The sequence below is a fragment of the Rhinolophus ferrumequinum genome, chromosome 19 (genome assembly GCF_004115265.2).
Source record: "Rhinolophus ferrumequinum isolate MPI-CBG mRhiFer1 chromosome 19, mRhiFer1_v1.p, whole genome shotgun sequence".
Lineage (NCBI taxonomy): Eukaryota > Metazoa > Chordata > Mammalia > Chiroptera > Rhinolophidae > Rhinolophus > Rhinolophus ferrumequinum.
The window spans coordinates 54,300,793-54,313,383 of record NC_046302.1 but is presented as its reverse complement, the minus strand read 5'-3'; the positions used below and the strand labels follow the sequence as shown (position 1 = coordinate 54,313,383).

At 34.7% G+C, this 12,591-nt stretch overlaps 1 protein-coding gene across 1 annotated transcript in view; it reads right to left on the bottom strand.

Moving 5' to 3' along the window:
- Positions 1-12,591, bottom strand: part of DOK6 (docking protein 6) — a 289,477-nt gene that overhangs the window by 195,000 nt on the left and 81,886 nt on the right. The window contains exon 2 of the mRNA XM_033087784.1: positions 5,593-5,700. Coding sequence (XP_032943675.1) covers positions 5,593-5,700 — 108 coding nt within the window. The remainder of the gene's footprint in view (positions 1-5,592; positions 5,701-12,591) is intronic.

Genomic DNA, 12,591 nt, shown 5'->3' with positions numbered 1-12,591 from the left:
GCCAGTTAGAGGGATTAGGCAAAACTTACTAAAAAGAACCAAAATAAGAGAAGAGACCATTTACATACATTCTTGAAAACAACTCTTATTACTTTTTTTTAAAAAATCAGTAATTTTTTATTACTGATGAATCATGCCCACATTATTCTTTCATATCAGGATTGGTCAAATTTGACTGTCTTAGTTCATAATCACTGAAGAAAAAAATGAGAAAAAAAGTCCCTGAAAGAAAATTTAAATCACTAGGAAACGGAATTAGCCTCCCAAGTACTATGAAGAGTAAGTTGCAATAAGAAAAACATTAATCTTCACATGAGAAAGGTAAATTTTCGCTGTCACATACACTGATTCTAGTTATTAAAGTGCTTTAGGGAGCTTCCATTTACAGGCTATGACATCAGTTTAGCTATTTATTAAAAGATTAACTCTTCCGATTCTGCATTCCTCTTCATCTTCGGCTGCTTCATTTTCAGATTGGAGATAGAAGGCTACATAGTCGTACATGAAGTGTGCGTGTGTTTTTGGAGTATTAGTCATAGTTTTCTAGTATTAATTTTTATCCAACTAATTATATCTGCACTCATATTCTAGTCCTACTTTTTTGCTAAAATGAATGATCTCTGGTTCTCTGAAAAACTAAACCCTATAATTACACACAGGCACCTTCTAATCATCATATTTTCGGTCTACTAGACCATTCCTATAGGCATACAGGTGTGTTAAAATACATGTCATATTTCAAAATAAACATATTTGTTACATATGTTGGCTCCATTTTACAGCAAAATTCGAAATAAAATGCTTAAGTAGCTGTCTCCTCCGTACTTCTCATTCTTGCATAAGTCACTTCAAGAGAAATTAGTCCCCATATTTCACTGAACTTGCTCTTGACAAAGCCACCAATGGCCTCCATGTTATCAATCCAGTGTTCCCTTCTCTGTCATGTTTTTCAGTCTCTCAAACTAGACATAGATGACCACTCGCTCAATTTTTTAACACAGTTTCTCTTGGTTTCCAGTGATTCACTCCAATGTTATTCTTTTCATCTTGCTGGCTGCTTTACTCTGGTTTCTATCCTGGTTCCTCCACCTCAGCTAATCCTCTAAATGTTGGAGTGTTAATTACCTCCTTTTTCTTCATTCTCTCCCCAGGACGTTTTGTCCAGTGCTACGTAATAAACTACTACCGTATCAATATGCCAATGACAGCGAAATGAATCACTTAATCAATGACCTTACCCCCACCCAAGACCACATTTGTTTGTCTAATTAACTACTTGACATTTTTGTTTGAATAGATATTTCAAAGTTAACACATACAAAGTGAAAGCTTGTGATTTTTACTCAAAGTCTGCCCTTCTCGTCGTCTCCATCTTCATGAATCGCTCTATGCTTATCTCTGCGGCTCAAGCCCAAACTCACGAATCACCCAGGAGACCTGCTTTTCACTTACACCCAATATCCAGTGCCTAAGTACAGCCTGTCAGTTTTCACAAAGCATATCCAAAACGGGTCCTTTGACTCCTAATTCAATACTAATATCTTCATTCAATTCACCATCACATCCAGCCTAGATTAATAATGGCTAGCATTTGCTCCATCTTACCATGTGCCAAGTAAGCAGTCATAGGCTTAGCTATAAAACTTCATTTGTTAGTCACATTTAGTTATATTTAATCTCAATATATGTCTATATTATATGTCTCATTATATGTCTTATTCTTTACAATAACTCTCTTTGATAGACATTATTGTAATCTTAATATATCAGAGGAGAAAAATTAGGTACATAGAGCTTAAATAGCTTATGCAAGTCCACACAGATATTAAATATGGGAGCTAGAGTCCAGAGCCCACAAGCTTACAAGCTGCGAAGTGTGGTTAAAATTCTTTTTCATTCGAACTTCATTGTTGAGATATAATTGACATATGAGTATAGTAACATTGTATAAGATTAAGGTGTACAGTGTGATGTTTGGATATGGTTGGTGCAAAATTAATTGCGGTTTTTGCAATTATTTTTAACCTCTTAAACTTCATTACTTTTGCACCAACCTAATATATTGTGAAAAGATCACCACAATAAGGTTAGTTAACATCTCCATCATTACTAATCAAAGGGTAAGAGGAGCAACTTCTGGGGATCTAATGTATAGAACGGTGACTACAGTTAACAATATTGTATTATATACCTGAAAGTTGACAAGAGAGTAGATCTTAAATGTTTTACATACACACACACACACACACACACAACACACACACACACACACATATGCACACAACACACCAGTGGTTAATATTCTTAATCTTTTTCCACAGTCTTTTTTTTCCAGGATGATCTTTTAGCTTATTAACCTTATTGAGGAATAATTCATGCATGATAAGTTGCATCATTTAAAGGGAACAACTGAATGAGTGTTGACATTTGTAGGCACCATTCAAATTTCCATCACAATAAAGATAAAGAACACTTCCATCATCCCCCCAAACTGCCTTATGTTCTTTTGAAGTCGATCCCTCCATGCATTCCTCCCTCAAACTAGGCAACCGACAATACAATTGTTGTTACTATTAAATTAGTATGAAATCCTACAATATGTATTATTTTGTGTCTGATGTCTCTCAATCAGCATAACGATTCTGAGATTCATCTGTTATTATATGTATCAGTAGGTGTTTCCTTTGTATTGTTCAGTGGTATTCCATTGATGGATAGATCACAATATTCATTTTCCTGTTTGCATTTTTCCCACATTTTGGTTACTTTGAATAAAGCTGCTATGAACATTTTTGTATATGTGTTTATTTGGACACAGCTATTCATTTTTTTTTGGGGGGGGGGCGTCTATTCCCAGAAGTGGAATGGCTGGATCATATGTTTAACTTTTTGAAGAAACTGCCCAACAGTTTTACAAAGTACTTGTACAATTTTCCATTTCTATCAGCAACATATGAGTTCTAGATACTCCACATTTTTGACAACTCTAGTTAGTTTCAGCCTTTGCAACTTTAGCCATTCTAATGGGTGGATAGTGGTATCTTATTTTGGTTTGAATTTAAATTTTGCAGATAACTTTTCATGTTCTTAGCTGCTGTTCATATATCTTACTTTGGAAAATGTCTGTTCACATCTTTTGCCCATTTTTAAATATTGGTTTGTTCATCTTCTCATTATTGAGTTGTATGAATTCTTTAAGTATTCTGGATACATGTTCTTTGTCAGATACACATTTGCATAACTTTTTTCCAGACTGACTTGCCTTTTTATTTTGTTGATTGGCTCTTTTGAAGAGAAAAAAGTTTACATTTCAATATCATTCAATTTACCAATGATTTCTTCTGGTTCATACTTTTTGTGTCCTGAGAAATGTTCACAAGGTGGAAATGATTTTCTCCTACATTTACTATTGGGATTTTTATAGTTTTAGCATTTATATTTAGACTGATGATCTGTTTTGAGTTTATTTTGTGTATGGTGTGAAGGAAGATCCATGTTCACTTATTTACATAGAGACCACCAGTTGTTCTGGCACGGTTTGTTGGAAAGACTGTTTTTTTTTTTTTTTACCTATTGTCTCGTCTTCATATCTTTCTCAAATGCCATTGACCATATATGTGTGAATTCATTTCCAACGTCTCTATTCCCTTCCATTGATCTACATAGATATTTTCTTGCAAAATCACTTTATCATGATTTCTGTAACTTTATAGGTTATACAATATCCATATGGATGAGGTTGTCAATATCTATACAAAAAGACTCCTGAAATTTTGATTACAATTATGCTAAATATATATCAAATTGGGGCCTATTGACACTCAAACAATATTGAATCTGCTAAGAATATTTTACATCTCATCATTTATTTGTATCATCATTCCTTAATTCTCTCAATTATGTTCCATAATTTTCAGTGTAGAGGTTTTACATGTGCTTTGATAAATGTATTCAGAATTATTTGTTAGCACTATTGCAAATTCAGTACTTTCTAAAACTTTAATCTACCAAGTATTAACTGCTATTAATAGTGCAATTAATTATAGACATATCATTCACCAAATTTATTCATGAGTTTTAGGGCTTGTTTTGAAGATGAGCAAGGATTTTCAACAAACAATTATGTCACTGAGTATAGAAATGGTTCTTCCTTTTTCTTTTCAGTGGGTTTTGTTAGACCCATACACTTTTTAAAAAAATTATTATTAAGGAAGTTCACTCTATTCTTAATTTTCTGAGAGTTTTAAATCATAAATGAATGTTGAATTTTGTCAAATGCCTTTTCTGTATCTATTTAAAGGATCCTATGATATATTTTCTCTTTTGTTCTGCATTATCACATTGATTGATTTTCAAATGTTAAAACAACACAACCTTGAATTTCTATCATAAATGTCACCTGGTCATATGTTATCATTTTGATATGTTGTTGAATTAGATTAGCTTGTTAAGAAATTTAGGTTCGTAGGGATATTGGTCAGTCACTTTCTTTTAATATCTTTGTCTAGTTTTGTTTTTCAGATAATACTGGTCTGATAGAGTTGAAAAGTCTTCCACCTTTTTCATTTTCCTTAAGTATTTATGTAGATTCTTTTTTCCCCTTAAATATGTTGAGGTATTCATGAGTAAAATAATATGGACCTAAACTTTTCTTGGTGAGAAGGATTTTAACTATACCTTCAATGTTTTTATTAGATCCAGTGTCATACAGAGTAGTTTCATTGACCTAAAAATTCTCTGCGCTCCCCCTATATATCCCGCCTGCACCCCCTTACCCCTGGCAACCACTCTGTTTAATAAAAGGAGAAATCAGATCTATATGTCACATAAAATAAATTCCACAAAGTCATTCCATTAGTCAGGGTAGCTTACTCTATGTTAAACCCAATGAGGAATAGGAATCTTTACTGAGCTTATTAAGACATTCGACCAACGAGCAATACTCTTTGACAATTCTGAGTCCTGATCAGGACTCCCCCACAGCACTAGCAAATACGTAACTGTGTTTTGATGTTCTCCTCAAAGATAACCTGAGGCAGCACATCTAGCATCATTGTAGGGTTATTTCTTACATACTTTTAATTCTTAAGAAACTGGTATTTCATTCATAGAATTTCTGCCACATCTGTACACATCAGCCTGTTTGATGTCGACCACTGTCTTGTTAAGGCTGTAATCAGCAAATGCCATGTACATTAAGTGTCATTAGCACTGCTAACTCCATCCTCAAAAGTTTTATCTCCTAAATGTTGCCGACAGTGGAAATCAAAGTAACAAATGTACAATTAACCTGAACAGACGGGAAATGCCCACTCAGCACCGTGGGAAATGATCTGGTTGAGTTATGAGTCATCTCATTTTGCAAAGCAGCAATAAAAATGAGTCTTTCATTTTGCAGAGGTACCACTGGCATTTACAGCAGATGATTAAGATAAAGGAGAAAAATAACTTTTGCATTTTATTGGAACAGAGACATTTTATCCTGGCCATGCATTTTTGCCTCTGCAGATTTCATCTATCAAAAGAAATGTCTCCACAAGTTGTAGCCAAGGGTCCAGTTATTCCCCAGCAATTCCGAAGACTGTAACTTACCTTATGGAAATTTCTGAAATACGCTGCCTTTTCATCTGGAAATTTTTCTAGTCTTCTGGGTCCTTTACTAGAAGCCTTCTTGAAAACCAACCAGCATCGTCTGAAAATCTGAAAGGAAATAAAGGAATCTTATTATCTATCTTTTTACATGAGTTTAGTAGCATCAGGAACTTATCTATTCAATTAATCCATTGGGAATAAAATTTTTAAAATGCACTTTAAAGAAAATAACAGAGAATGGTATAATATAAAACAGATAAAATGCTCTTAGCGATAGACCTTGTTCAGCACATAATAACCATTATGGATATTTGCATACACTGTCAAAATCATTGCTTGTACTGATCTATTTTAAGGTTTCAAATAATCCCCATGATTTTGAGAATTATGTTACATATAATATCAATAGAGAAAACTGTTTAAATATTCCATTGAATACAAATGAGTTCCTGCTAATTTCACAATGGTTTAGATATTGTTAATCAATATACCTATTTATATTCATCAATACACAGCTGACAACAAAGGCGGGGAAAGCATCAGATTTACTCTCTTCCTAAAATTACTCTCTCCACAATATAGCATGAAATCATTTTTACATAGAATAAATCATTTCACTCGGTCTTTAATATAAATTACACCTGCCTCCATCAAGATTTAGGGTATTTTATTGTAATGCCTAGGAACACGGTTTTTAAGTCAGAACAATTTTATTTTCAGTGCTGGTTCCGCTATTTATTAAACGCCTTGTCGTGCAGAAGTTATTTTAACTTCTCTAAGACCTAACTTCCACATCTATAGATTAAGGTCAATACACCTCAGGAAGTGGAGGATTTAATAAGACAGCCAGCAGAATGCACCCAGTATATATGTTTGAAGTGTAGCCAACACACTCTTCACTGAAACTCTTGGGTTTTGGTAATGCTATGGATTGAATTCTGTCCTCCCAAAATCCATGTGCTGAATTCCTCACCCTCAAGTGATGGTGTTTCGAGATGGGGCCTTTGGGAGAGCAGTAGGTTAGATGAGGTCATAAGGATGAGACTCTCAGGATGGGATTAGTGCCCTTAGAAGAAGAGACACCCGAGAACTTGCTCTCTCTCTCTCTCTGAGCTCTCACAAAACAATGAGGTCATGTGAGCACACTGAGATGGTTGCCATCTGCAAATCAGGAGGGAGTCTCTCCCCGTAACCTGGTCACCCTGGTACCTTGATCTTGGAATTCTAACCTCCAGAACTGTGAGAAAATCATGGTCTGTTGTTCTAGCATCCCTCCCCCAACCCCCAGTCTATGGTATTTTGTTATAGCAGTCCAAGCTAAGACAGATGTTTTTAGATTTTATTTTTATTGGCAGAAATGGTGGTGGTTGGTAGTTGAGGTAGTTGTAGTGGTAGCAAGACTGTGGAAGTGAAAAACAGTTGCATGAATCTGGGTGGACATTTGAGAAATTGGAGGCAGATAAATAAAAAATATCATTTGCAAAGTGGGATGTACTTATCTTGTGGCTATTTACTAATGGATTTTGAATCTCAGTTGAGGTGGAAAGACCCTCTTTGAATGCAATTGAGACTAACCCTGGTAGTATGGTTTCTGTTCTTTCCTAAGGAGGAATGCTTTTCCCTGCACCCTTTCCACTTTATTGCTTGTAGCTCAGAAACCATGGTGCTGTCAAATGAAATCTTATAATACTCATGGAGGCACACAAAAACACATACTCACTGGCTGCAATGCCCCATCTTGCATGACTGTAGTTATTTTCTATTAAGGCGTGAGTTAAACATGAGTCAGAACGTTTAAGTGTTTCCATTTAGGTACTCAGTATTGCTATAGAAAAAACCTGATAATGGATAATAAGGAAAAATAGATTTGATATTTTAAATAGTATCTTATCCTTTGCTATTACATTAACAAGAGGCAACTACATGTAGATAAAACTGATTGTTAAAAACTTGATGTAATAGACTGCTTACCAACCTGAGGCCTTTAATTTATTTTCTTATTTTGAGATTATTTTAGATTTATAAAATATTTGCAAAAATGGTACAGAGAGTTCCCCTGAAAACTTTACCCAGATTCCCTTAATGTTCCATCCTAAATAATCACGGTACAGTTTTGAAAACTAAGAATTAGTCTTGGTAAAATAATATGATCTAAACTACAGATTCTATTCAGAAATCACCAGTTTTTTTCCACTCATGTCCTGTTCTGTTTTGGGATCCATTCCCAGATACAACATTGTATTTACTTATCCAGGTTCCTTAGTTGGATCTTTGATAGTTTCTCAATCTATCTTTTTTTTTTTTTTTGCTTTTCATGACCTTGACAGTTTTGAAGATTACTGGTATTGGTCAGGTATTTTGTACAATGTTTCTCCATTTCTGTTTGTTTCAATTAAGCTATTTTGATATTTCAAAAGTCTAATGACAACCAATAATTTGTTGGGGAAAAATAATGTGAATTCATCATGGCTACAGAAAAGTTATATTCTGATCAGCTGCATCCTTGAATTTTCAAACTTAAAGTAATAAAATAATCATTTAATAAATGCAGAGGTTTTGTTGTGTGTGTGTGTTTTTGTTTTCTGGGCATAGTTTCCAAAAACATTTTTCTTTGTGATAGGAGTAAAATAATAAAACGGGCCTGGAAAAGAGAGTTTGGAAGTATCATTTTGTCAGTGCTGTCAAACAGCATGAGTCAGCACCCTTCACACTGGAAGAACAAAATAAGTGGAAGCATGAGGAGATCACCTCTCTGTTACTCTTCATCTAACAGGGTTTTAACAGTATACTATGTTCTGCGTTAGGCCCTGGATCTGGTGCTTTACATGAGTAGCCTGGAGAAATTTCAGAGATGAGCAGAAAAAAATGACGACTTCAGATCAGGAAATCAGTCCTCTGAGAAAAACAAAAGGAATAGGTTTTATTTTGCTTATAAAAGAAAGATACAAATTCTTCGACAGCATGAAAGAGAACCACCTGAATGAAATTAGATACCTTATTTTTATTTTTGTTCCATGAGACAAAATACACAAATGTCCTTCATTAGCAGTATATGGGCGGAGACAGTGCAGTCTCTTCAAATACTGCTTGGCTCTTCAAGGGCATCGAAAGATGCAGGTTAGCAGCCCATTGGGCTGGTTTGCAGCAGAATTATTGCTTCTAAGAAGATTCACCTTCTCCAGCAGTTTCTCTCAAAGGATGACACTTCTGCCTGCCCATCGCTGTTGAGATGCTGCTTCCCTCCCTCCTGGGGAAATAACTGATTTTACCTTCTCAGAGTTATGTTCTCCACATGCCAGTTGTCTCCTCAAACAGGATCCTGGGTAACCTTCAGATTTTCCTTCTGGAAAATTCCATGTTGTTGCCAAAATTCCAGAAATCCCCAGGATCCCCAGCTGCTCCCCAGCTTTTGTTTTCTACTGCATTAGCCTGCAGAGCAGCTTGCCATAATTACATACCCTCTTTGTTCCTTCCCATTTTCCTTTAGATCCATTCCTTTTCCTTAGTGCTTTCTCCTTTTCAAGATGATGTTACACAAAGGACATACTCTGCCCATTTAAGACTCAGTGTGAAGTAGATGGCAGATTTCTTGGCTTTAGTTCATAACCATAATTACATTATTTAGCTAAGACCCATTCACAAGCTTTAACTTCACCAAATGTCAAATTTAATGGGCCTGTTCTATCACCAGCTAGTGACTTAATGAACCCTGTACTTCTAAAGGATTTTGGTGAGGAACTTGGAAGAATTTCTGATGACAGGAGTTGTCATACCTGAAGCTTCCATTGCACTGAAGGGAGCATAGAAACTTCATCTCTAGAGATTTTAAGGGATACAGAAGAAAGTGGCGTATCTGGGTTGGCTTATATTTATGTTCCCTTCTGAAAGCAAGATATTATACTATATAAATGATAATTTGGGGTGTAGGATTCAATTATTTATTTATGATGGTGTATCAGATGAACATATCCAGACAACAAATAGATAAACAAATAAGCAAAGCCCCTCCAGGAATAGTTATTGCAGGCTTATGCTCTGAGGAATTTCAATATTTTGTCCTGGGTCTTCGTCTTCTCACAAAATATAGATGGTCCTATTGAAAGACACACTTTGTTTTTATAAAAAGTGGTTAATATACATAACTCCATATGCATCTATCTCTGTATATACACTCACCTATTTAAATATAAATCGCAGGACCAAAAAATTAAAAAAAAAGTCTTTTTTCTCATTGGAGTATAATTTAAATTTCATGTTTATGAGAAAATTCTCACCAACTTTGTAACTCACAAGCTTTGCATCATTCACCAACGTTTAATGCAAAATATAGATACTGCTATCCATTAACATTAGAAAAATGCTTTAAGAGCAATATGTCTATCTCAATTTTTCTCATTTCATGTAGTTGGAAAGACCAAAATGAATGTGTTAGTGTTTTCTGATTCCATTATCTTGCTTTCTCTTTATCCAGAAAAACAAATTCCTAAGGGACAGATAATGATGCCAAAATTGGCACCAGTGGCAATATTTGAGGAGGCCAAGAGTTTGTTTTTTTTTTTGACCTGAACACAGATAGTTGTCTCAATTGCATTTTTCTACCATGCCATCAATAAAATACAGGGAGAGAATACACATATGGTTTAGAGTCACAGCCAGAAATGAAATGCTTCCCAGCAGCAGCAAGTTTTCAGTTGAGAGTGTGAACCTGTCATCATTATCATGAGAATGAAAACTAGTTGAAGAGTAGACCTGCTGAGAAGTACCCCAAGAAGCAGCAATTTTTAGAAACAATCACAGCGCGGGAAGGATACTTACAATTTCGCTCTTCCACCTCCTTGCTTCCAGAGAGCCCCATACAGACATGATAGGAAACAAAAAGTCCTTTCGCTTTGCTCAAGATGTTCAGGAAAGAACCATGTCTTTTGGGTTTTAGTTTCTCTAAGTGAGAATATTCTTTGGCTCTATATCAACATGTTATTTGAAATTCATGGTGTTTTATTTTCATCAGTCAGTTGTAGAGGTGGAACTGAATAATCAGTGAAAACTGTATTCTCCTGTACAACCGGTTCATTTTTATTTTATGGGCCCAATTAGCATAGGGTTCGATCATCCAAAGACGCAATTCCTGAAGTTTCAGGATCACAACTTCCAGCTGTCATTTTGACCAGCAAGTAAATCAAACCTCAAAATATTTCCTCTTTAGTTAACTCCTCCTCCTTCTGGATTTCTTATTTCCTCCATTTGGTAACCATATTTTCAGTCACACAGAATCAAAACTTGGCATTGCCATTGAGTTTTTTCTTCTTTTACCTAAACTATCTCAAAATCTATGGGCAAAACCCCAAAAGGAGAGGCCCCTGTGATATGTGAGAATGGCTTGAATTGAGAGAAAAAAAAAAAAGCACATCTAGGAAAGAAATGAAGACTAAAAATAAAATGGCAAAGAACCTTAAGAATCAAAGACTGTTTCATTTGGTGCAGCGGAAAATGGGAGTCAATGACTGGTTTTATAAGACAGTGATATTATGCAAATAAAATTTTAAGAATATTAGATCAGTAGCAGTTAATAATGACCATGAACATATAAAAATGTAATTACTACATTCGTACCAAAGAGAGAGAATACAATTCAATCAATGTTGAAGACAGTGGAGAGAGAGAAGACAGAGAGAGACCCAAGATGAAAAGCATTATGGGAAAAACTTAGACTTTCACAACAAACTCAATATAAGTGAATGAGAAAGATGAATTAAAGATAGATCTAAGTTTTTGCGTCTACGTAGCTAAGTGAATGATGGCATTTATGCAATTGTCAGAAACCTTAAGAAATGAGAAGTTTAATTTTAGGTATATTGAGTTGGATATGACATTTAAACATTTGCATAACCAAAACTGCTCTTGAGAAAGTTATAAACTGCAGCCTTCCTGTAAAGTGGATGCTTTCTAGTCTAGCTCTTAGAATAAATTCTTACTATTAAACGTATCCTCCTTGTAGAAACATTATCTTACTTCAGTGTCTTGATGTAAATTTTCATACTCACCCAATGTTGACTCTTCCTGCTATCAACAATTAGTGCTTTTTTGTTGCCTCTTTAAAACTATAAAGTTTAATGCACCTAAAATACCAAATCAGCAAACAGATTCCCATGACTTGTTTCAAATTTGTATATCAACTTGGCTTACGTGTGCATACCTTCTGAATTATCCTGAATGAAATGTTTAAAACGAAAACAGGATTATGCAATGCCTCTAATAATCCATTGCTCTTTAAATGCAATGATGATATTAAGATGTTGGTTTCACCTGGGGTACTTACACTATCTTTTCAACTGATGTGAGGTTTCTGGTTAAAAAAAACTTGATTTATTTCAATGGACCATAAACAGCTGCTGTACTTGGTGATGAATTTAAGGAATTACTAAAATGTCAATTGTAAGGAAAGTTTGTAATGATCTAAAAGAAATTGCAGAGCTTGTAAGGTCAGTAGTCACCACGTAATAATTAAACTCTTTTGGATATATACTGCACACCACATATTACCTTACTGTGCATCCTGCCAATCAAAGACTTTATGTGTCCACTATATTGTCATACCTTCATAAGCAATATTTATTACTGTTTCTATATTTTAAATTTCACATTAATAGCATAAAAGATCATGTAGAAAACATTAAGAAACCTAATTTCACATCCAATTATATGATTGAGCTTTATCCATGTTGATATATAAGTTATATTTGTTTCTTTTTCTTCTTGCTTGTTGATTTGTAGGAATTTTAAAATGTCATTTAATTTTAATTCCTTTATCAGGCAGATGTGTTGGGAATACCATTCCCCTCTATTGTAGCTTGACTTTTCACTTTTTTGTAATTTAATTTTTCATGCAGAAGTTTTTAATTTTAACATAGTCAAATGTGTCAACTATTTCCTTTGTGGCTGTACACTTATGACACATTCTATTTATCAACAGAGATGCATAATCCACTTACCTTTAGGTGG